Here is a 26,979-nt window from a genome sequence, read left to right as displayed (position 1 = left end):
CTTTCCAAACTGAGTTCACTGGCCCACTCACCTGTGATCTTCTGTGCTGTGGTTTGCTTCGTTGTGTGGCTCTACGCCTGCTACAGTGCTGCTACAGTGTCTCACATGGAGAGCTGAACTGAAGTGAACATTGACTATGTTTACATGCACACCATATTCCGATTAAGGTGTTTATATGCGCTGCAGCAACTGGAATATTCTGTTTACATGTTAATTGACATATTCCCGTGTTTCGGCGTATTCCAGAAAAGACCCCAGGCTACTGGCCTACCAGAAACGCTCTGATTTAATGCAACACTCAACCTGCGGGGGGCAACGATACATCTATAGGCGTCTGGTCTGCTGGAAATACAGAAGAAGAAGAAGAAGCGTTTACAATGAACAGAAGCTGTAATGTTTGTTTCTGATACCCCTGTGTTGTCCTACTTGCGCTTTTGCACCACAACTTAACTACAACACTCCTGCTGATCCATTTTGTCCTCAACAATGGAAGACGAGAGCGAGAAGAAAAGGCGAACGAGTGTATGGACCTTTCACTCCAGCTTATGCCGCTCACGCCAGCTAGAGGCCCCCACAGTCTGTGGATGAAGGTACAAAGCCAGTTCTGCTGTTCTCCCTGCTTGCCATAACCATAACAACACCGACAACCCAGGATTTCTTGCGAATCAAGCATGCGCAGACGTTACTGAATATTCCGGTACGGGGCATTTTCTGATTAAGGTGCATAGATGTCACAATATTCTGGTTAAAACAGGCATATGCCAGGGGTCTTATTCGGAATTTTCTCCAACCAGCATGTGACCTTAATCGGGTTATACACGTGTTTACATGACTCACGCGCAACGGTAATATTGAGGATATTCCGAATAATACAGGAATATGGTGTGCATGTAAACATACTCATTGACTGTCTTTGTTGCTTCACCAGTCTGCATTCTGCAGTTTGCATGCATTAAAGTTCAGTATAAACTTTTACCCGTTACAGTAAGTATTTACATTTGAGGACCAACAAACTTTGTGTAGCCCAACAGTTCTTCAAACAATAAGTTCATTGGCATCAGAGGAAACTGTCGACTCTGTATTTGCAGGAGGTGGTGATTGACAGACAACTGACCCAGAACTGTGGGATTCCACACTCTTCCTCCTGCAGATGTTATAGTGGCTGACAGAAAGTCTGACACTCAGGACACTGCAGGCCTACACTGAGAGAACTCCAGCTTCTACCAAAGCTTTATTGTTTCTAATATTTAAAGGCCCAAACATTCAATAAAACATGTTGGTAGTATAACTCACTTCCTCTTACATAAAAAAAAATCCCACATTTCCTTTTTAACTGTTTTTGTTGAGATCATGGCCTCTAGTTTGGCAGACCGGGTGAGAAGGAGGCGCAGCGCACCTGCGCTTCGCCAACTGGGTGTGGCCAGGCAGATTTTGCAAGTTTGGCACACCGTGCACGCTGGCGCAGCTACTCCTCTTTCCCACCTCCGTCCCTCCTACCTGCGCAAGTCGGAAAGAGGGAGGAGAGAAGGCGTGGAGTGGGTTTTACACACATCACACCAATCAAATGAGCTCCTCTCCTCGCCCTTAAATGTGCTGCGCAAAGGCAAAATGAGAGTTTACTCAATTGGCCATGGCAGAAGAGAACAGCAGCGTCACACCAGGGCCACACCGGACACGGAAGTGCTGCGAATAGCCTCGAAGCGAAGCCAGTTTTCTTTCAGCGCCCATGTTAACCGATTGTGTCATCCACGGCCGGCGCTGCAGCGATTGTTTCGGCATCTGGTCTATTTTCTGCACGAGCCGCGAGCGAATGTGTCAAGCCAGGCAGGAATATAGGCTATACCTAAACAGAGCGCGAGAGAGATGAACACACACACACACACACACACACACAAGAAAGAGAGAGAGCGAGAGAGAGAGAGAGAGAGAGAGAGAGAGAGAGAGTGGACCGGCTATAGGAGGTGGGGGTTGGGGCACACACATGCAAACAGATGTGGCCCTGGTGTCAGATGGCCAAACTTCTCCCAGGAGGAAACTGATGTTTTGGTCCGGCAGGTCCAAGCTCGCAGTGTCCGAATATACGGAACTGCGAGCAGACCTCCACAGGCTGATGATGCAAAGGTAGCCTGGGAGGAGGTCACCACAACTGTAAATCAATGTTGCGCGCGCGCTCTCTTTCTCTCTCGCAGTCTCACTCTGTTTCTTTTCTTTTGACTTTTCTAAGATGACAGATGCTGAATATATACTCCCTATCTGATGCTGTGGCTGTTTGTGGTTGGCTGAGAGGGATGTGAACTCACTAGTTTGCAGCTGTGTTAATCAAATCAGGTTGGGTTTCCATTACGCGTGCCAAACGTGCCAAACGGTGCCAATCCCCTTTGATCTGACATCAGATGTGACGGGACAGTCGATATAGAGATACATTTATGTGCTGATTGCAGATAGTTGCATTGAATAGTGGTTTTTGGGGTATTTATTGCATTGTTAATGTGCCTGATATTCTGGAAACTTGCCTGTGAGGTTTTGGTGACGTCTGCACACTGTCCGCCGGTCAGCCAAACTTCGGCTTACACCGGCTGCGCTCCACCTGCACTGACAGTAGACCTGGTTTCAGCTGGCGAGCTTTTAGCGCACCTTTGGCGAAGCCTTTTGGCACGAAACTGTCACTGCGCCAAGCTGGATCTGTCGACACCTCCCCCTGCTGCGCCGCCACACCCATCTCAGCGCTTCTCAGTCTGCCAAACTACCAAACTGAGCGCGCCTCGGGCTGCGCTGCTCGAAACTAGCTCTGCGCAGGGTTCGCCACCCTGCGCCGTGCCGGGAAACTCAAGCTCCATATGTTTAACCAAACAAAATATAGCCATTCCAGTAAATGATTTCCATCTGCTGTTTGCTTTTGTGCACAGCTTTTCAATGATTAAGTAATTCTAGGTTGCTATGGTGTAGTTAGTTAATTTTATTTTTTGGTGTAATTATTCTCCTTCAACCCTGTTAGATCTACATTTTATTGTTGATGTAAAATGCAATAGACCAAATCATCCAGATGTCGTGACCACACTTGGGCAAAAAACAAAGCAGGGTTGCACCTGGTCACAGCCTGCAGGGGGACCATACAAATAACACTTGTAGTTAAGTTCATTTGGTTTGCACCAGAGGAAAAAAAATGATAACACTGTTCCATTTTAGTTTTAGATTGGTTCTTCTTCACACTGACTTTTTGCAAATGTATTAAGAGGAGTAAACAGGAAGTGGTAGAACTTCCTGACGTTGATTGGACAGTTTTGGTGTTTGTCATCCTGCATCATCAGGACCCATGTGGGGAAACCAAATTCTGGTGAATGACAGAAAATTCTGCAGCAGCACTTAAATGCTTCTGAAGTGTTTATATTTCTGTTCTTTGGTTTCACAAAAAGCTCATAGATAAATAACTGATAGTAAGCATTATTAATAGGCTATTATTAGCCTGCAAATCAATTGCATGGTATGAATAATGACTAACATAGAGACAGGATAGAAAAAAGGCATGCTTTAATGACTTGGGGATTAATACAGTGGGATCACTGTCACACATTTTTTAATAGACTTGATGAACAAAGTACACAGAGTTGGATGCAATGATGGCAGTTTTAACAGCTTTTCAATCAGGGAAAATACCCTCACTGACAATGCATATATGTTACCATGGTTACATGTATGCATTAGCATAAACAGGTCATGGGATATATGTGGCCTTTATCAGGATCAATTATGAGATCATGGACAGATTTCAGGATTAGCAGATGGATTTATATTTGGCATAGCTTTTGAAGTCCTGCTAAAATCATCTATTATTATAAAATCCTGTGGTTGGTTCGTTTTCCTTCACACCACAAACAAAACGCACCACAGCAGTGTTAATTTTGACACCTATTTTAGATTAAGTCTTAGTCCTGAGACAAAATTGTTTATTAGTTTTAGTCACATTTTAGTCATTTTTATCCTTCATAGTTTTAGTTGACAGTATTTTAGTCCAATGAGGCTAATTCCTGTATCAGAAATTAGAATCAAGGTGACAGGTTGTATAAAAATGTCATTTAGACATCTTTTTTCTACAGCTACAAATAATTTCTACACACTTACAATCTATAATTTCTCCAGCAGTGTTTGACAGGTTTAAGGGGTGATTTATGAGCACACACTTACTGATCATCATTTGAAAAGCTCAACATCTCTCTATTTATGCCCTCAAAAACTTTGACACCACAAATAACTAATCTGAAACAACTAGGATTTGTACCCCGGTTTATTGTAAACTCTGACATATCTAGCTCACTGTTAAGAAGCAGAAAAATATCTTCATTAACGTCTGAATTCTTTATTAATCTGCAACATGTTAGTCTGGAGGTTGGAACTCATGTCCTCTCACAGAGTCCGTAACACTAAAACCCTCCTACCTGCCTGTCAACCAGCATCAACCCATAAACCTCCTCCAGGTGTATATTATTAATTCAATTTTGAGGCTACTTTAATCAAATATTGGTCAAACTGTGTGCAGAACTGAAATAATGTAAAGAGTATGTTCTACTCGTGGTTTTCTAGTTCTAACTCAATTTAGGCAATTTCAAGACTGTTTAGGGACAACTGCAAAAAATATTTAAATATGCCATTTTGATAAATGATAATGTTCCTTTTTCCCTTGCCAAAATTTAGTGTACCTTTAGAGTGTTATTTAGACCCCTTAACGTGGCTGTTACTAATGGATGCCTCGTGTCCTCTAGTTTGATATGATACCTTTGCCTTCACTGTAGGTTTAAAACTGAGCCCAACACAGCAGGTTTTATTTGATAAAAAAGTATTTTACCTCACTTCTCACCAGCTCTTATTCATATTTTTTGCCATTTTTACATTTGGTCATTGCCCCTCTGCTCCTTTAATGTTCTTGTTCTCTCTATACCCTGACTTTTCCTTTAGGAGCCCCTGATTTTTGGTGAGGCATTCTGACTTAACTCATAAGGCTGTTGTCCGCCTAACATGTTTACATTAACAACAGTTGTGAGTTCTGTGAATCAAGTTCTTCACTCACACAAGTGAGTTCTTCACACACCATTCCAGAAAATGAAATGTGTTTTGATGTAAAGTAAATTGTTGTAGTTGATCCAAGTTAATGGTCAACCATAGTCCTTTTCATGGGATCCCCCTCGGCCTTGGGCTGGGGTCATCTGCACCCTTTGAGGCATCTCTTTGAGTGAGACTTGGTAACAATGACAAGCAGGGCAGCGAAAGGTAAGAAGAACATTTGTATTTCTTTGTAGGGTCTTTTACATAATGGCCATACACTCATAATAACAATCTGAGCCTGTCCGTGGCGAAACAAGCACTTTTAATGAATATGAACTGACCATGCACAGTTGCCCATTGGTATTACATTGCAACCTTTTTTGCCACTGTGTCTCTCTCTCTCAGTTTTGGTCATTTACATGACAACACCTGAACAGAACACACACACACATTGGCTGTTTGTTTCTACCGCTCCCCTCGCTTGAAGCCTCGAACCCCCCGCCGCCCGCTCCCGTCTCAAACACGGAGGTCTCCCTCTCCGCTGAGCACCCACGGCGCATGCCCGGCCTATTAAATAGCCTGTAACCATAATAAGTGTGTGACACAAACTCAGTGCTTTTGTAATTAAATAATGTCAGGCTCTGTCGGGTTCGGACAGAAATATGCGGCCGTGCCGCACTCTAATGGAAATGCACGTGACGGGTTTTTTTTTACAATCTTGGAACCGTTTGCAGGAACCGGTTCCGGAATGGGGAACTTTGGACCCGGTTCCGAAAAAGAACCGGATCCAGATCCCAACCCTAACAGGTATGTATAGGTATAGTCTATGTATAGGTATGTATATAGGTCCTGTTTGTGCATGTGTGTGCATGTGTGTGCATGTGTTTGTGCACCTGTGTGTTTGGACCTGTGTGTAATTGACAACAAGAGTGAAAAAATTGAATTTTCCCTCTGAGATTAATAAAGTATATAAAAGTATATTAAATTAATTGAATATAATTGTGAGCAGCAAGCACACCTATTGGCACACACAGCTGTCATTCATGATTTCAATCCCCATTTTTTAATATGAAATAACTAGTTATAGTCAAACTTATTAGAAAAATGAAAACTTGAACATACATTTGCATGATAAGAACTAGCTAAAATGTCAGAAACTATCTTTGGGAAAAATTTATTTGACATGTAGGCTACTTCAAGTTTTTTGTTTGGCCCATGTCCCATCCGCTAACATGGAGGGGACAGAGTTATACTGTATACTACAGCCAGCCAACAAGGAGCGATCAAGATGTTTTGGCTTCAGTTTGCTGTTATGCTGTCCATTTTTTATATACAGTCTATGGTCTAAATCAAAAGGCGCATTAGTCTGAAACTGTTCAGTTCATTTTCAATTTCCCAGGGGCCTTATTAACAGGTGCGCCAGGTGTAGATGGCCAATCACAGCACTTCAGTGCCAGTCAAAACCACAGCACATTAGGGTGGGACTTGACACAAAGCAAGGGAAAAAAAACAACAACCGCTGAGCAACTGAAAAATGTAAATTGATTAAACAAAACCTTTCTTCTCAAGAAAAGCTTTAAGTCATGTTAATTATTATTCTTTTAATGAAACTATACTGTCCAGTTTGTTTTATAGTGAGACATAGCAGCAGCCATCTTGGTTGTTTTTGAAATGAGACAGAGATTGAATGTATGTGTATCATTTTGCTCCGGTTTCCAGATTAAACGTGTTTCCTCAAAATGTTATGAAACAGGCTTTGAAATGTATTTTCTCTCATTTGGTTGGTGTGTCAGAGGTGTAACCCAATAATCAGCAGCAACATGTATATAAACCAAATTATGGTTGATCTTTACTTATTATACATACAATTTTTATTTTTATTTCACACTTGCTTTGGAAATGTAAACGTATGTTTCCCATGCCAATAAAGCCAGTTTAAATCAAACGGAATGAAACCCTGACATATTAAAAGGTAGTGTGACACAACAGGATGTTCAATGCATCAGTGTTTCTGTTACGTTATGTCGGGCTGAACTCAGCTCTGACCTTCCTTGCTAACTGCTTAACTGCATCAACTAATCACACACCTGCTTCCTATCCCCTCTAATCAAATCCAACTATATAAATACCAGCTCAGTTGTTTGCCAGTTTGTAATCACTGCAGTTCAGTTTTCTGTTTCTTGCCTGTCTCCCTGCTGAACCTACCATCCAACTTGGATTCTTTATGTCTGTACAATTAAACTTTTCACAGTACACCACTGAATCCATCCTGCAGCCTCCTCATCTGTCTGTATTGGATTAGTCTCGCTCACCAGACCTTTCTCAAGGAAAGAAAGGTCTGGCTGGGCCGACTCTAACTTTAAGATTGGAGAAAAAAACACCCCGACTGATTGTATTTCTTTCAACCAATCACAATCGTTCTGGGCGATGCCACAGCAATGGTGCGCTTGCAAAAATATTGCCGGGGGAAACAGGTTTTGGTGTAACACACCCACAAAAATATTGCCTACAGGACGCGAACCATGGCAGAAAAATTGCTACATCCCCGCAAGATCAAACACCACAAAAGTTAGTAAAGGACGTGTTGAAGGTTGAAAACTGCTACACAACCGGAGGTGGTAGGGCAGGACTTCAGAGGGTGGCTCGTCCCGCCCAATAAGAGGCTGATCTATGCAGCGAACTTCCACCCACTCAGACTAGTATTGGATTGAATCCCTGTCCTGAAAAACCCATCATGATTGTTTCAGAAAAAGTCAGAGCAAACTAGAACTGGACCAGAACTAAAAGGAAACAATGTTTTTTGTCTAGACCAAACGGCATCAATCATTATATTTCTTCTTGCTGAGCTAAAATTTATTTGATTCCAGGGCAACCCTTGTCCACCAGATGTGTCAAAGTGTGCAATCAGCACAATAGTTGTTAGCATTATCCTTGTCACATGAGGGGTGGTGAATTTGTCAGTTTGCCTTCTCTCAACACACAGGACTGCCAACTTATCAAATTAGTTGAGATAGTAAATTACATCAGAATTCACATGGCCATAGTCATCCTGAACAAGGTCATGGCAGACATACTACAGGGTTTTTACCTGCTACACAAACTCTTTGTATGAAGTTTTATAACTAAATTCAGGAACAAGACCACGCCTTGAACACACTCCAGTTCCGTTCAAATAAGTATTTAAGCATACCTCATCCGTTTCCTACTCCTCTGTTTCCACATCGACCGACGTGCGCTTCACGTGTAACTACAAGCTTACCTCAGTCTAAAACTAAGACAGTTTTCATCGTATCAATTAATCAACTCACCACACATCCAGAGCTGCAGAACAATCCTTCTGATCCCGACAAAATCCACCCAAAGGCGATTATCCTCGAGTCATATCATTCCGGCAGCAGTCCTTCAGACAAACTTCCAGGCAGAGCTTCACAACTCCCATACCTCGGCTTTGCCAGCACCTCCATTCCACCTGCCCCACAAACTCTCTCCAACTCCGGATCGATCCTCTCCTCCATTTGCACTACCGTGCATGCACGTTCTCCACCTGTTCCCAACGATCCTCACCCCCAAATTCCACCAGATGCGTGTTGGTTGCGTCTGCGCTCTGGAACGGCAGCGGAGCCGATACGTTTCAAGTCTAGTCAATGTGTGTGCTTCCACCGGCTGCGGCTGTGCTGCGTTCCGGCTCCGTCACAGCTGCGGCGCTCCGGAGCCCTCCGCAACAGATACGCAGGACTTCTATTTTTACCGGACAACGCAGCAATTCAGCACGGAGCAGATCGTGCGGGGCAGGAAGTCGTGCACAGAAACAAAATAAAACATCCGGTTAATTTTCAAAATATAATGCAAAGTGTTAATGGCGGATCATATCTCCTTCAGCCATTTATGTAGCAACTGCCAGACTTTAAATCTGCTTTCCGCTCTGCTCCTGTCAGCTGTCATTTCAGGCAAAATCGTTGTGCCCTCATCGGCCTCCAGTAGGGGAGACTGGGGATGGTTGCAACAAGTCCTCCAATCAGAAACATGTTAGATTGATGACACTGATAGTGCACATCAGTGTTGCCAACTTAGCGACTTTGTCGCTATATTTAGCGACTTTTCAGACCCCTCTAGCGACTCTTTTTCAAAAAAGCGACTAGACAAATCTAGCGACTTTTTCTGATGTTATTGAAGACTTCTGGAGACTCTGTTGTGAGAGCACGTATCATTCTTATTCTTCTCAACGGGCAGCGGATGCTACCGTGGGCCCTTCCCTCGCCCCAAATCACTCACAGATGACCCAGTCCTCCCTCCCAGCAGCAGTCAGAGCAGGAGACGTTACCCCTCCACGTCCAGACTGCAAGTGAATCGCGCATGCGCGGAACCGCCGCTGGCTGATCTATTGCTCTGATCCCGACCTGGTTTACAGTCAGGGCAGGATGTAAATGTAAAATTTTCTTTGTCTGATATAAATCACTGAAAGAAGGTTTATTTGTAGTTCTAAACATATTCAGGGTGTTTTTTACTCAGTTTTTGTGTCTCTCATATGGACAATTATGCAAATTAGGCGATGACATTTAGCGACTTTTAGGACAGCCAATAGCTACTTTTCTTACTGAGGAGTTGGCAACAGTGCTGCACATGCTCAGTTAGATCCTCCCTCCCACCAACAGGACAAAAGATAGCCTACATTCAGCATCATCTTCTGGATTTATTGGAAAAAACGTGTTTTTGAGGTATGAAAGTAAATTTTTTTCATATGGTGTATTTTTGTCATACTGTCCTGACCGTTTGCATGAATTAATCACAACATAGTTACTTTGAATCGTTGTTCAGTTGACTTCTAAGTCACATGGTTAGCATTTGTTAAAATCAGTGTGTTTAGCTAGCACATGGTGTTCTGGCATGGCTGACAGCTTGGGGACTGTGTTGCAACTGTCCCCAGTCTCTCCCAAGGCTATTCAAGAGAAGGCTGAGACACAGGGTCAAACATGGGGGGATTGCACATGCACAGTGTAACTTGAGCTGCGATGCTGGAGGGTGACAGCAGGGGCGCTAGATAAAAAGCGCAGGATCTGCTCAGGCGATCAAGGAGCGCGCTTGGTGTGGTCTGCTTGGACTTCTGGACGGCGGCTGCCTGAAGTTGTCGGAATTGCATCTCTGTCATTCTCCCCCACAACGCAGGCCACCAGTGACAGTCCAGTAATAAGCTGTGAAAATGACATGCATGCATGTATCCCAGAACCAACAAAATGGAGCCAGATCAAATACCTCTTGTTTTGCTGTGTGATGTTTCCAGCACAAAGCTCTTCCTCAGACTTTTAGTTCATTTGTTATTTGTGTGGTGACTGTTTGTGTGTGAAAATGCAAAATAAATCATTTTTGTCCTGAAATTGTTCCTGTGTTTTGTGGTGTGTGACATGAAGACAATAATGAAACTGAGAATATTTGAATACTGGAATATGTCAAAATGTGTCAATAAGCTCTTCTTCTTATTATTTTGTTTTTCTTCCTTAATAAAGTAGCTAACTTTAACTAATGCCTCTGGTAAAGAACTAGGGCTGTTGTCATTGGTTTTGATTCTGAGAATCATCCTTCAGTGTAACATTAGATATTATCACAATATATTTTGCTGTTAAGCCAGAGCACAGATTATCAGTTTTGCCATAACAGTTAAATTATGCAAAAACAAACATTTTCCTCATTGGTTCCCCTCATCAGATTTGAAACTCCACCATAACCTGCATTACTTTCTCTGGCAAGGACATCCCTCTATCATCAACAGTCACTAACCTTGGTGTCAGGTTCGACCCCCAGCTAACCTTTGAGGCCCACATAAATCACCTCTGCAAAATATCATTTCTCCACCTGAGGAATATAGCCAGACTTCGTCCCACACTCACCTTAAGAGATGCAGAGAAGATCGTCCACGCCTTTGTCTCCTCCAGACTCGACTACTGTAACGCACTTCTCAGCGGGATTCCCAGCAAGAGCATACGGAAATTACAACACATTCAAGACAGCGCCGCTAGAATCCTGCTGAGAGTACGTAAATATGAGCACATCACACCCATTCTTCACTCACTACACTGGCTACCCATCTCTGCTTGGATCGACTACAAAGTCTCCCTCCTCACATTCCAGTGCATCCATGGCAACGCCCCCCAGTACCTCAAAGAACTCCTCACCCCCCAGACCTCAGCACGCTCCACCAACAGCCACAGACTTCTCCCCCCAAGGACTAAGAGCCGCACACTGGGAGATCGAGCCTTCTGCTCCTCTGCTCCTCGACTGTGGAACACCCTCCCAGAACACCTGAGGGTTCCACAGTCAATTGATTGTTTTAAAAAGGGCCTTAAAACGTACCTTTTTAAAAAATCTTTTAATCTGTAATTTTTGCTCGTGTTACTTTGATAACTGCTTTTAACTCTTGTTTTAACTTATTTTTTCTTTTCTTGCTGTTGTAGCACTTTGAGATTTTTCGTTAAATATAAAGTGCGTTACAAATAAAATTTATTATTATTATTATTATTTTCAAATCATTCATAAACTCCCAAATGTAACCAAAAATACAAATTGACCATGAAACAAACATCCCCCTTATTCCGTGGTCTCACGCCATCTACTGAGCCTTTGAGGAAGTGCAGACCAGATTTTACTGCGCATGTGCAATCCCCCCATGTTTGACCCCGTGTATCAGCCTTCTCTTGAATAGCCTTGGTCTCTCCTAGCCACATCAGACTAACATGTGCTAGCTAAACAAACACCATGTACTAGCCAGACACACAACATACACTTGCTAGACTCATAACATTCGCTTGCTACAACACCCCTGCTAGTGCTGTGGTTCTCAAAGTGGGAGGGCCCGCCCCCGCCCCTTTGTCTCTGAGGTCGGAAAATGTGCCAGCACGTTGTGATATGCAATGTTACATTAGTTTGTTGGCTGTGTCATTTTGGGATGTCTGTGGGGGGCGGGGGGTGCGCTTCATGGAGCAGGGTGTGAATGCTAAAGGCACAGGTGCGAGTTGTTGGCTGAATTTTATTGTCAAGCGCAGAGTCTAGGTGTGTTGTCAGGCGCTGGGATTGCTGACAGGCACTGGGTTTGTGTTTGTTGTCAGCTGCTGGGTCAGCCTTTGTTGTCAGGGACTGTGTTTGCTGGTAATGATGTGGACGCACTGCTGCTGTGAAATGATGGCAGCCTGTGCTCTTTCAGATAAGTAAGTGTCAGGGGAATCCACCAAATCACGTTACATTAGTGAAGAGCAGAGCGGAAAGCAGAGCGAGAGGCAGAGGGAGGAGAGAAGAGACACCAGGGCTGCTGGCACCGCTCCAACTGATATGTATGCACACATTCAGTGAATGGAAACACACACACACGGTATGCACTCAAGAACACTGTTGGGGCGTTGGACAGGCAGCAGCACTCACACACACACACACACACACACACACACACACACACACACACAGTTAATAAACACTTGTGTTGCATAATTCACTGCAGAGAGGAGCTGTAGCAAGCCCTAATGTAATAACTGCTTATAATGTCATAAAAGTGTACTAAAACAAGCAGTTCAAGGTCGTGCTCTTAAATGCTATTGGTAGTCCACGCAGCTGTTGTGCCAGGTAAGAGACAGAAAAGATTGTGCTTATTATAAATAATGTACAGCTTGAGTTAACTGTGTACTAGACATATCATCTGCTGTTATGCTAGACATAATGTTCTCTCAGTAAAGTTTGTATTCACCACTGAGATCCATTTGCCAGACAAACAAATCACATTTACCAGTTTTGCCACTGTACAAAATACCTACAAACTACCTCATTTATAATATTTCATAAATGACTTATTTAGCTACTTCCACCCCCAACTACTTCCCCCCATAAAATTTTTCCCTGTTACGTGTAGTGCTATTTATCGATCAAGGCTACTCTGGTGTGAGTTACAGAGTGTTGGAGATTTCAGCTGTAGAGATGTCTATTGTTTCTGGAATGCAATGGAATAACATTGAACAAAACTTTAAATTTTGGTTTCCTTTTCCAAGATAATCTATCCGCCTGACAGGTGTGGCATATAAAGATTTTTTTTTTTTTTAAGATATTTTTGGGGGGGCATTTTAGCCTTTAATTGATAGGACAGACAAGTGTGAAGGGGGGGAGAGAGAGGGACATGCAGCAAAGGGCCACAGGCTGGAGTCGAACCTGGGCTGCTGCAGCAACAGCCTTGTACATGGGGCGCCTGCTCTACCACTAAGCCACCGACGCCCCAGCAGTCTCATGACTACACAGGTGTGTCTTGGGATGGTTACAATAAAAGACCACTCCAAAACGCACAGTTTTATCTTTAAAAAAAAAATTATGAGAATTTCATGTGACTAGTGCCACAGTAATGCATTTTCTGTTCACAGATACCCCAAAGAATCACTCAGTATCTGGTGTGACACCATTTGCCTCCTGCAGTGTGACACATCTCCTTCACATAAAAATGATCAGGTTGTCAATTATGGCCTGTGGAATGTTGGCCCACTCCTCTCCAATGGCTGTGTGAAGTTGCTGGATATTTGCCAGAATTAGAACCCACTTCTGTTCTTGAAAATATCCATCCATCCTTAATTCTCTTGTGGGGGGATGTCGTGCCGCCCATCTTTTTGTAGTAACCTGATGCTTCTTAAAGTAAAGGAAGCATCCTGAAACAGCTGAATTTCCAACTTGGGGTATGTCCCAAGTCCCTTAAAATTACTGCTAACCACCTAACCTAGCCACCTTACCTAACTGTTTAGTCCCTCCCACTTAGGAAAACATGCAAGGAGTCAGGAGTTAGGAGTGAGGAGTGAGGATTGCTGATTAAGAGACATGAGACGGTCTTACTCTGAAGCGTCATGTAAAGCAACGTCTTTTTCTGATGACGGCGGCACAGCTGGATCTGCTGCATAACGGAACCAGCGTTTGGTGTACATCCCAAGTCACATTATATTTGCTGATCAAAGCGATAACCTCAACCCCCCGCCGTCATCACTCTGGTCACACACTTTTGCATGTATTACCATTGTTGTTGAGTCATTTGCTGAAGTTTGTCGCAATTAAAGAACGGTCTGTAGCCCTGCCACTGTCACTGTGATGAGCATCATTATCATTATTATTATCATCATTATTATTATCACTATTATTAAATCCACTCGCCATCATTCAACAAGTCAGCTGCTGAGTGAATAAGACATATCAGACCTGTCAGTCTACCTCAATCAATTCAATTTTATTTATAAAGCCCAATATCACAAATCACAATTTGCCTCACAGGGCTTTACAGCATACAACATCCCTCTGTCCTTAGGACCCTCACAGCGGATAAGGAAAAACTCCCCCAAAAAACCCTTTAACGGGGAAAAAACGGTAGAAACCTCAGGAAGAGCAACTGAGGAGGGATCCCTCTTCCAGGACGGACAGACGTGCAATAGATGTCGTACAGAACAGATCAGCATAATAAATTAACAGTAATCTGTATGACACAATGAGACAGAGAGCGAGAGACAGAGACAGAGAGAGATGCAGGACAGACGGTAATGACAGTAGCTTACAACAACATTAATGAAAGTATTAATATTAATTAATATTAATATTAATAATTAATATGACCTACAAGCTATTAAACATTATTCCACTCACATGACATGCAGGACAATTAATGATGGGCAAATGTGTGTGTGTGCGTGCGTGTGTGTGTGTGTGTGTTCGTGTGATTCTGGACATGAGCAGCTGCACATTTAACAGCCACGCATCACTGACAGTCCGCTGAACAACGCAACGGGTTGTGAATGAAATAAACTTAATTACAACATGACATTCTTGCACGAAATATCATTAACGTTACTCTTTGTAGTCACGTAGGCATGTGAATTACAACGTTTCATTGCAAAGAATGCATGTAATGGGTACACTTGCGCTGTTTCTCCGCCATCTCGTTCAAATGAGCCAGATGTAGGGGGCGGGTATTTATATGTCAAGGCCTCAAGCTGGAAAATACTTCCTGTTAGGAACGTCTCGTGTTACCTTACTCATCGCACCTAACAGATCCCTCCTAACTCCTAACGCTAACTCCTTACTGGCAGGAATAAGAGATATGAGACGGCCTTAAAGATGGTCGAGCTCGAACAACTTCCTGTTCAAGTAAGGAGTTAGGAGTTAGCAGTGTAAAATTAAGAGACTTGGGACATACCCCCGGTCTCACTCCAAAGTTGTCAAAAACAGGTGCTTGATCAGTGCCTTCCAGTGTCAGACAGAGACAAAAAAAAGATGTCCTGTCACTTCAGCATGATACGCAGCTACTCACCATTATTGTTTAACAGTGCCCGCAGCATCAGGGGGAAAGGTGGCGGAACAACCGCATAAGTTAAGGGGGTGGGTGTCAGAGTACGGCTGGTAGGAGGGGTGGTGGACGGGTCCAACAACAACACCCAGGAGGCCGGTGTTCTCTCTGTAAGATTGTAAAGCCAAACCCTGTTCTTTTTTCTACCGAGGACTGAGTCCTTCCTTCAGAAATTTTTCAAGGATGCATATGTGTATCCTCAGCCGGCATGAAGTACAATTCTTTGTGCACGATTTGCCGGAATTGAAGGTGGGACCACTTCTATGATGCGCACCGCTAGTCTGTTCCAATGTGTGTTCACCAAATGCTAGGAAGGAGTCTTGCCTAGCCTCTGTGGAACCCATTCTACCAAGGAAGCATCCTTGACTTTGAGAAGCACTGAGTGCCTCAAACTTGCTGGTTGGCAGGGGCCTCTCTTTGTGAAGTTTGCACCCTAAATGGGATTCCTCCAGGTGGTCTGGTTCCCTCCCACAGTCTAAAGACATGCAGGTTAGGTTAATTAGTGACTCTAAATTGCCTGTAGCTTTGAATGTGAGCCTGAATGGTTGCCTCTTTCTACATGTCAGCCCTTTGATTGACCAGGGACCTATCATTTAAATGCTGAATGCAGCAACAGCAATAAAAGAAACTACGTGATGCAATCATATTACAGCTGAACATTACTAAATGGAAAGAGAAAAAAGGATAAGTACTGAAGGTGAGAGAGATGAGCAAGGAGATTAAAAAGCAAAGTGGAGAGGAGTGGAAAAAGAGGAATATTCTGCAAGCACAGGAATGTTTTAGGAGGAAAAAGGAGAGAAAGAGATTCACAACAAGGAGGAGAGAAGGAGGAACAGCTAAGAGGTGAAGAGGAAGGGTATGGAGGATATATGTGACACAAGAGAGAGAATAAGAGAGAGTCATGGGTCATCTGAGGCAGATCTTTCTTTGGGGGATACACTCACTCTCTCTCTCTCTCTCTCTCTCTCTCTCTCTCTCTCTCTCTCTCTCTCTCATGCATCCACAGGGGCCAATACTCGGGCAGATTAAGGTTATATAATCTAAGGGAGAGAAGATTGAATGCTCCCAGAACAACATGTCTCCTCCTTGTTTTAGTGCTACAGTGTATGACCTGAAGAAAACACTGATCTGAGCTAAGCGGACTCTCAAAAGCAACACAAGCAGCAGTTGTATCAATTATAGATGCTTGCTGACAGCCTCTCAGGTATTAATAGAAAGATACTCTGTCAATTCCATCTGATGCTTAATATAGATTGTGCTGGTTCTCTCACAGTGAGGGCAGAGGGAAGGAGAGCAGGACTAACAGGGATGGATACTTTGCTGCTGGTGCAGAATCCTCATTACCGCCTTTACAGGTTCCATAGGCTTGGTCTGCCTGCAGTGTAAACAGGTCCTGCATATATGCAAGGCCCTATTTATTGACTCAGGGCCACGAGGCTCCTTTCCGATGTCACTTTTGTACATAAGCATGTGGGAAAATAGTAGGTGTGGGAATTTTTAATGCTTGAATGCTGGAATCGGTACTATTCAAATGTCAGTGAAAATTCAAGTGGACAAAAGTTGCCAATTTTATAGTCATATCCGTTTCAAGGAAAACAAAGCTGAAGCAACAAAGCAGAAAACTGCTGACAGTCCAAAGACAGACCTTTAGCTGCTCAAATATCAACTCAAATTCAGCTGGCCCAGCGCTAACTCCCCACCACATCAGCAAACGTTCTGTTGCTGCTGTTATATAGATTAGCCTCTGTGAACCTTGATGCTGGGATTTGCACTGGCGTAATTCAAGTTGCCAAAGCCACTACTGTGTCCATATCCAGAGCGTCTGCCTGCTCTCCTCTGGCTGAATAGTCTGTTAGCAGTAGAGAGAGGTGAAGGGACTGGGGGTGCATTTGTGACTGATAAACAAAAAGAGGGAGCAGAGAGTGGATCTGATAAATAAATGAACTGAATGCAGCTCTATAATGGCATAAGATTTTACCCATATTATACACACAAAAAAAATAGAGACTCAGTATGTGACAGTCAGTGTTGATACTATGGCAGCTGCCACAAATAAATTAATGTATTGGAAACACTGCAAGCACCATATCATAGCTTATTTACCTGAAATCCTAAATGAGATTTTCTTCCAGGCGCTGTTTGTATGTACAGGCCTACAGATGTAAAGCTGTGGCAGCTCTCCACTAAAATGCTTCTTCCCCATATTTATCATAGACTGATAGAAGGGAAAGATATCTGTCAGATATGTGGTGCACGCTGTGTTCCAAAAACTGAACTCAGTTAATCTCAAGACACAGCCATTGCGCCCTGAAAAATAGCACCTGGAACGCATGCATGCTGTGCATCTACAGTGAATGAATTTGAGGCTGCAAAAATAAAGGCATTTACACCCTCTAATTGTCTCCTGTGTGTTACCCAATGGATTAAAGCAGTGTATACACAAGAATACTAGGTATACTCACCTCCTTTTCTGTCTGTTTACAGAATATCCACCTGTCAGTCAAACATCCACTGGAATTTCTAGGAGAGTATACCCACTACCTATCTTCCTAGTAGTACACCAACTTCATCAACTACCACCACACCACTGGATTTAAGGACAGTTTGTAGTAATTTTTGGGTTTATCCAGTAGCAGTAAGGCTTATTCACTATATTTGTCCTATCCTTTACAACCACTGCTCCTCCTTTATCAGATGGTTAGCTGATAATTGACTCTTTCTTAGCGAGACAGTCCAACGCCTGTTTTGGGGATTTGGTCAAATTCTCCTTAACAGTCTTACCAGGTGTGGAAAACAAATTCTCAGTGTCAAAGTCAACCTTTTTGTGAAGGCAATCAGAGTGGCATTTGATACTGGAGGCATGAAATGAGACTTGGGTCTGAAAGGAGAGCTTGGGGCTGTGGTGACATTTCACGGAGTGTTTTCGTTGGTGTCACACTTTCAGATGGAGGCTGCAATAGAACCTAGACAAATCCTACTTGGTATTAAACTCAATATATGGTGGGTGGGGTAAGAAGTGTTTTCAGTATATAAATTACTGTGTTTTCTTGTTCTGATTCCTGAGCCATTGCCGCTGCTGTTCCCCCCCAAAAAAGCTCCTGGCTTCTCTGCTTGGCACATGCAAAGCACCTGAGCCTACAGTACATGACCATGGTAAGAATCTCTTAAGCCCCATTTCTACTGCACAAAAAAACCACTCACACCTACTAACATCTGGCATTTAATGTAATGGGAAAGGTTAGAATCAGCATTCACACCTAGGTCAAATGACTCAGTAGTAGTCATAGGAACTAAGAAACAAGATCATATTTCTCCTGTTTTAGCTTCTCTGCACTGGCTCCCTATAAAATCCAGAATTTAATTTAAAATCCTACTCCTAACTTATAAAGCTCTAAATGGTCAAGCTCTGTCATATCTTAGAGAGCTCATAGTGCCTTATTATCCCACCAGAACACTGCACTCTGAGAATGCAGGGTTACTCGTGGTCCCTAAAGTCTCCAAAAGTAGATCAGGAGCCAGAGCCTTCAGCTATCAGGCTCCTCTCCTGTGGAGCCATCTTCTTGTCTTGGTTCCGGAGGCAGACACTGTCTCCTCATTTAAGACAAGACTTAAGACATTCCTTTTTGATAAAGCTTATAGTTAGGGCTGGCTCAGGCTTTCCTTGGACCAGCCCCTAGTTAGGCTGACATAGGCCTAGTCTGCCGCAGGACCCCCCTATAATACACCGGGCACCTTCTCTCCTTCTCTCTCTGTACGAACTTTAGATGCAAACATTCAACAACACATTGTCAATGTCAATGTCTGAGCAACCTCATAAAGGTGACATTTTGGGGTGTCGGTGGCTTAGTGGTAGAGCAGGCACCCCATGTACAAGGCTATTGCCACAGCAGCCTGGGTTCGAGTCCAGCCTGTCGCCCTTTGCTGCATGTCACTCCCTCTCTCTCTCCCCCCTTCAAATTTACCTGTCCTGTCCATTAAAGGCAAAAACACCCTAAAAAAAAAAAAAAGTGACATTTTACAATTCTTCACATTATAAACCAAAAAAATTATCTTGTCTCTTAATTAATGTTTTTTTTAAAGATATTTTTGGGGGCATTTTGGCCTTTATAGATAGGACAGTTGAGCGTGAAGGGGGGAGAGAGAGATGGGTAATGACATGCAGCAAAGGGCCACAGGCTGGAGTCAAGCCCGGACCACTGCGGCAACAGCCTTGTACATGGGGCTCCTGCTCTACCACTAAGCCACCGACGCCCCTCTCTTAATTAATGTAATGTTATTTTAAAATGTAAGTCTCTTAATGAACAACTTTTTCAAAATGATTTAAGTAATTATTTTCAGGCACTAAGTTATTTTCAAAATGTTTCTCATTATTCTGAGAGACTAACTCAGTATTTTCAGATAGGGGAGACCTGGGCCAATTGTAAGAAAATTTTAGGTTTTCCTTAATAACTAATGTGTTTATAACAGTGATTCTGTAGAAGATAAAGGTGGTCATTTTAATAACTTAAATACTACTGGGTGGCTTATTGTAACCTGTATCTAGGCACACCCCCAGAAAGGTGGGGGGGAATGGTATTTGGCCGTAAATTGGGAGACATTGCAGGCCTCCGAAAGGCTTACGGAAGGCCTAGGAAATTTGAAGTCGATGCATCTGTACTAACACATATTTCACCTACCGCAATTACTGTTATTCTTATTATATTATTACTAAAATTAATGTTATTTTAAGCTATTGTCATTACTGCCTGCCCTGCATCTATCTCTCTCTCTGTGTCTCAAGGCCTTTTTAGATAGGAATTGTGCAAATTTGCAGGAAAGCCCCATCAGTCTTTTTTCAGCGTTGGCAGTATAAAAACAAATTCGGGGAGGGCGGAAAATTGCCACCTACCTACTTTTGTTTATACAGAATGTGCCTTTTTCGGTGCAATGGGGGGCGTGAGCAAGTAACAAAACATGTAGCTCAGCGTGTGACATAAACAGTGACGTGGGAGGGAATGCGCGGCTAGTCAGTCCTTTGCAATTCTCTCGTAAATCAGCCCCATCTTCACCGTCCCCGTCATTTGACGATTAATGGCCTCTTCGTTTGCGAGGGCAAGGAGGGCACGCAATTCCTTGTCTCCCCAGTTCCTCATCTTTACAGCATCTGTCAGGTTTGCTTTTCCCTCTTGCCACTAGCTGCTGGCTGATTCCTGCTATCAGCTGTTTCCTGTTTATCCACCGCCAGTGGCTCGCATTTGCGGCGTCATCAACAGCTCCTCCTACAAGTCATCAACAGCCCCTCCCGTTGCGGAAGGCCGCCTCGGTCTGTTTAAACTTAAAGTTTTCCGCCAATACGACTAGCCTACGAGGTGGAAAATTGGGCACCCCGGATCAACTTGCCTTTCATCATTTCAACATTTACAACAACATTATTATTATTATTATGTTAACGTTTGATTAGCTTTTCTTGCTTTTTTCACTTCTGCTGACTCCTGTTTTTGCCCGTGTCTCAAGTTTCATCCAACTACGGATCTCAGCCAGCCTGCCCATTTGTCTCTCTACCGCCTGCCCAGCTCACTCTGCCTGCCAGCTTCGTCGTGGTCGCCTACCAAGATCACTATTCATTATTGACAGTAAAACACCCTCTGGAATTTTTTCATTACCTCTTGTCCGTGTTCCGCTTTTTGGGTCCTAAGGTGTACAAATCCTAACAAAGACCTTGTAAGGTAGGTTCAAACCATCACACTCAATCTTACCCCTCAATTTAAAAATAAAGAAAAAGTATTGATATGCAGACTAAACCAAAGTTATTTCAGAGACAGAGTCACAAGGAAGTGGCATGAACACTAGGATTGATGTTTAACAACAGAATACTGAACTGGGGAGCAGAGGACCCTGGGAACAGAGGACCTTGGTAACATAGATATGCTCCCACTCTGGTAAGCTTTCTTCTTTTACACAACCCCAGATATTTTTTTATTTTCATAGTCAATTGACATCATACTGTACATACTCATAATCTTCATATTTAGCAGTATATGTTGTTTGAGGAGGATGGGCCAGTGACATCAAGACCTCACAACTTTTCTTAACCACTGGTGGAAATACAAAGAGCTTCAGCACAGAGCCTTGGTCTTTAAGAAAAGAGTAAAGTGGAGAATGACCTTGCCAGTATGACTGTAAGAGAGGAGAAGAAGCATGGGCGGAGATACAGTCCATAAAGAGGATGAGGAAAGAAACTGCCAAACACACAGAGGCAGAGAGAAAATCCATTAAGGAAGGATAAGGCAGAGATGGGTTTTATAATAAATCTTATAAGAGTAGAATGAATTAAAATCTGGGATGTCTCACAAAGTCTGTCTCAGTCTTGCCTTTCCCACTCTACCTTTCTGATACTCTCATTCCCCCAGTCCTCTTCATTGCCATTCTCCATCCATCCACCCAATGCCCTCAGACTCTGCCAGCTGTTCCAGTCACCTGACTCTCTCATTCACCTGCTCACGTGTTCCCTACCAGATTGTCAATGTTGCTTTGAGCCTTGCTTTCCAGCCATCTGCACCTACATTCTGCACACTTTACCCTGAAATCTAGAACCTGTACCAAAACCTGCCTGCCTGTCCCAAAGTCCCAAATTAGATGTCAATCATAATACTTTTTTTAGAAAGTTATGTAGATTTTTTTTCTTTTTATACTGTACTTAAGTAAAGGATTTCAATACTTCTACCATGTACAGCTAGTTCAGTCGACAACACCACCCATAAAGCTGCTTTCACACCACCATGTGGTAACTGCCCTGACAACCGCCTACCTTCAAGAGCGTTCCCCCAGGTGGAGGGACCCTCCTCATTCCATCTGTCATAAGAATAAATTCTATTTAAAAGGAAAAAAAAAAAAAAAAAAAAGTCAACAATGCCACTCCCCAGCGGGCAGACTCCCTCCTGAGGGTCTGGGAGTTGTCCAAGACAGGATAGAGCACAAGAGGCTAGATCGGCCACGGGCCAGCAACCACCTTTGGGTCTGGGGGCGGCCCGAGGCAAGATCGCCTTAAAACTGAAATAAAATAAAAACGATGTAAAATTAAATTTAAATTAATTAAAAGAAACAAACAAATAAATAAATAAAAAAAGGAGGGAGATGAGGGGGGTTCCCTTCACTGCCCGCTCCGCCTGTCTCCTGCTGGGGCCCCCGGTCGCGCTGCTCTGGGCCCGGTGGGGGGCCGCTCACTCGCCTCCCCGATGCCCGGGTCCAACCTCATCCCCCAGTACCATGGCCATTGCCATGGCTATCCCTATATAAATTGATATAAAGTTATAAACTATTAATTATCATTAAAGGGGTCATTATCATAATTACTATGATATAGTTGTACTGTGTTGTCACGCATTGTATGATATATATGGGGTTTTGTAATATATTACCTTATATTATGTTATACCTTTTCCTTATATTACATTATATTATATTATATTATATTATATTATATTATATTATATTATATTATATATTGTATTGTATTGTATTGGATTATCTTGTATTGTATTATACTATGATACATTATGTTACATTATATTATACTATATTATATTATTTATTTTATTTCTAATTGTCAATGCTCCTTTTTTCCCTCTCTCTCTCTACAATATCATGTTACATTATTTATGATATATTTAACTAATTATATGATATGTGATATTATTAGAGCATTATGGAACTTTTTAGTATACACACACACACACACACACACACACACTTATACTTCTATAATCATGTGAAAGTACTATGTTGCTGTCAGTTTGTATGTTTTTTTGTTGTTATCAGTTTGTACGTTTATCCACAGTGTGTAATGTATTTGTTCCTTTTGTTACCTTGTATCTGTCACTTATGTCACCTTGTCTGAAGTCTAATTTCACTAATAAAAAAAAAAAAAAAAAAAAAAAAAAGAGCGTTCCCCCAGAAGCAAAGCGTTTTTAAAAGCAGCTGCCGCCGTTGCGGTGCACAGCTGTGATGCCAGGCAGGTGCTTCAGTGAACACTGGAAGAATTGCAAGCTAACTTGTGGCTGCATACTGTAGCAACACAACACAATCACTTAAATAACTGAAGATTTGTACGTATTTGGAAAATGTATCAGTCATTTGAAGTTTTGGAATGTTATCCCGGGCCCAGTGTTTTTTCTGGTTGTCCATAAAAGCACTGTGACTTTGGGTATTTGCACACCAACATTATCGCCTCCTCCATCTTGTCTTCTTTGTGCTTCTGAGTTTTCCATCAATTGTTAGGGCAGGCCTGTGAGGCAGGTGGCAATCGCCAGAAGTTCTACGTGATGTACTCAGCACAACAGAGCAAAATCTGTGCGCAGGAACGTGGGCTGCAACTGCTTCATCCCCCTACTGCCATGTTGGCAACCACTTCCCCCCTGCAGCCCTCCCCTAATTAAAATGATAGGTGGAGTTACTGCATTTATCGGCTCACCCTTTTCCCCTTCAAGGGCAGTGGCCTCATGGGTAACCTGTGAGTGTGTGAGGTGTGCTTCACTGTGTGTTGTGTGGGGATGCAGCTTTCTCTTGGAGTGTGTCAAGGTGAAGACTGCATGCATCAAAGAGTGACGTTAGCCAGCAGAAAACAGTGTCTAGATAATCCAATCCAATCCAATCCAAGTGCAAGAAACAAAGTGCTGTACATCAAGAATAAATAAAATAATAAAACATAGCACAAAAAACAAGCAATAACACATTGAATCAAAACAATAACTACAACTACAAAGTACAGTATGACACAAGTAAAAACAACAGTCATACCATAAAAGTAATAAAACAAATAAAAACAATTTCATACAATTAAAATAATAAAAAGAAAGAGAATCAATGTCTCATACTGCGTTGAAGGCCAAGGAAGTGGGTTTTAAGGCAAGTTTTAAAAATGGATAGTGAGGGAGCCTGTCTAACGTGAAGCGGCAGACTGTTCCACAAGTTAGGAGCTACAACAGAAAAGGCTCTGTCCCCTCTGAGCTTCCTCTTAGACTTTGGTACCACCAGGAGCAGCTGGACAGCTGGTCTGAGAGACCTGGAAGGACTGTAAGTGTGAAGCAGCTCAGAGAGGTAAGGCGGGGCCATTTAGAGATTTAAAAACAAATAAAAGAATTTTAAAGTAAGATAAGCTCAGGGCTAGTGCTTAACCTCATGAGAAGGCCCTGTTTATTGTTTTGTGGTGAAGACTGCAATAAAGTCACTTTGAACGGCACCTAAACATCACGCTATCCTTCCTTCAGTAGAATGATCCAGACCGCTAACAGCTAGTTACCAGCTTATAATGAGTAAAGCTAAATGAATGCTAATAAGCCAGCGGGTTCCTAACCACGGTTTGAAGCCTGTAAGATGTCGCGGAGAGGTAAAACCGTGCAGCAGTGTGAAAGCCCCTCAGAGATGGTATTGGGTCCTGGGTCTAGCAGGAGACTTCAAGAGAAACTCAGAGAAAACAAGCTGGGTATCAGCTGATTGCACCAATTTTATGTCCTCGAACTACAGACTGGAGGGCTGCACTGGGATTGGGATCCCACTTGTCCCACGTAAGCAAACAAAAATGTTAAGCTGGGGGCAGTTTTAATTACAGCAGATGGGAGAAGGTGGCCAAAAAAAACCCAAATACTGTGGGACCCGTTTTTTGTTATAATACAATAGAATTAGGACCACAATCCCAGTCTGTCTACTGTACCTGTCCTCTCTGTGTGCCTGTCATTCAGGGTGCACATAAGAGGGTGCAGACTGCTGAGATTCTGAAGGCTGGAAGAGCTAACCTCCATCAGCATATACATGCCCTCATCAAGAAGATCTGGGACCAGGAGGTGATACCATCAGACTTCAGAGATGCCCTCATTGTCATTCTTTTTAAAAAAAAGGTGACAAAACAGACTGCGGGAACTACAGGGGAATATCACATCTGTCCACTCCAGGGAAGATCATTACTTGCATCCTTTTTAAGAGACTCCTCCCTCTATCAGAAGAGATCCTCCTGAATCCCAGTGTGGTTTCTGTCCAGTCCGTGGTACAACTGACATGATCTTCACAGCCAGACAGCTACAAGAAAAATGCAAGGAGCAGAAGCAGCCACTATACATGACCTTCACAGATCTTACTAAAGCCTTTGACTCAGTCAACCGTCAGGCCCTCTGGACAATCTTATCCAAATCTGGATGTCCGCAAAAGTACATCAGGGTCCTGAGACAACAAGTCAGCTGCTGTCCTCTGCCATGGCAGCGAGACTGAACCTTTTCGGGGGGGAAACTGGTGTCAAGCAAGGCTGTATCATTGCCCCCACCCTGTTCACGCTTTTCATAGCCGCCATCCTCCATTTTGTTGGAAACAGTGCACCCAGTGGTATCCAGATAATCTACAGAACAGATGGTAAACTATTCAACCTAAACAGGTACAAAGCCAAAACTAAGGTCCTCCATACTTCCATCCTGGAGTTACAATATGCAGATGACAATGCTGTTGTAGCCCATACAGAAGAAGATCTTCAGGCCAACCTTAATGCTTTTGCAAGGGCCTATTGACGTCTTGCTCTCACCATGAACATCAAGAAGACCAAGGTCCTTCACCAACCCCCGCCGGACACCTCTGTATCCCCGCCAAAAATAACTATTGACAATGAACGCCTTGAGAATGTTGACCACTTCCCTTATCTGGGAAGCCACCTCTCCTCTAAGGCGGACATTGACTGTGAAATAAACCACCGAATCTGCTGTGCCAGTGGCGCTTTTTCAAAGCATTGCAAAAGGGTCTTTGAAAATCCTGACCTACTTGCCAAGACCAAGCTGCTTGTGTACAAAGCAGTCATACTACCAACACTCCTCTATGGTGCAAAGGCATGGACCACTTATAGTAGGCATTTAAGAACCCTTGAGTCCTACCATCAGAGATGCCTATGAAAAATCCTGCGTGTGAGCTGGAAAGAAAAGAGGACAAACACCAGCATCTTACAGGAGGCAAATACAGACAGCATCACTACCACCATCACAAAGCACCAACTCAGATGGACAGGCCACGAAATACGGATGCCTGATACCTGCCTTCCAAAACAAGTCCTCGACTCTGAACTCTCCACTGGTCAATGTGCACCTGGAGGCCAGAAAAAGCACTACAAGGACAACATCAGAACCACTCTCAAAAAATTCAACATCAACAGCTCAAACTGGGAAGCTACTGCTAGTCAAAGTACTGCATGGAGAGACTGCCTGCATAAAGGTGCCACTTTCCATGAAGATCATCTCCAACAGGCTGCAAGAATCAAGCAGCAGCAAAGGAAGGAGAGGCTCTCCACCAAGCAGGCCCCCACACATCCCACCACCAGCACCCAACATCCATGCCCACACTGCAAGAAAGTTTGTGGCTCCAGAATTGGCCTCTTCAGCCATCTGAAGATCCACAACAAGGACACCCAGGGAGGATCATCATACTCAACTTTGAGTGATCGCCGATGACATAAGAGGATGCAGACTAAGATAAACTTGTGCTTATGTCATAAACTCCACCGTAGCCTTCTCCATCACGACTGTTGCAGCTGTAAAACAATGGATAAATTGTTCTGAGTGTTACAACCCCAGCAAAATGACTTGTTTCAGTAT

At 43.2% G+C, this 26,979-nt stretch overlaps 1 protein-coding gene across 2 annotated transcripts in view; it reads right to left on the bottom strand.

Moving 5' to 3' along the window:
• LOC125888977 (melatonin receptor type 1B-B-like) overlaps nucleotides 1-26,979 on the bottom strand; it is a 145,355-nt gene that overhangs the window by 92,237 nt on the left and 26,139 nt on the right. The window contains exon 1 of one of the 2 annotated variants that reach the window (XM_049576642.1): nucleotides 8,346-8,761. The exons of the other annotated variant lie outside the window; for it this stretch is intronic. Coding sequence (XP_049432599.1) covers nucleotides 8,346-8,352 — 7 coding nt within the window. The 5' untranslated portion in view covers nucleotides 8,353-8,761. Of the gene's footprint in view, nucleotides 1-8,345; nucleotides 8,762-26,979 lie in introns of those variants that run through there. 2 annotated transcript variants of the gene reach the window in all.

This window comes from Epinephelus fuscoguttatus, linkage group LG5 (assembly GCF_011397635.1).
Source record: "Epinephelus fuscoguttatus linkage group LG5, E.fuscoguttatus.final_Chr_v1".
Lineage (NCBI taxonomy): Eukaryota > Metazoa > Chordata > Actinopteri > Perciformes > Serranidae > Epinephelus > Epinephelus fuscoguttatus.
The sequence above is the reverse complement of the archived record's forward strand: the minus strand, read 5'-3'. Positions and strand labels throughout refer to the sequence as shown.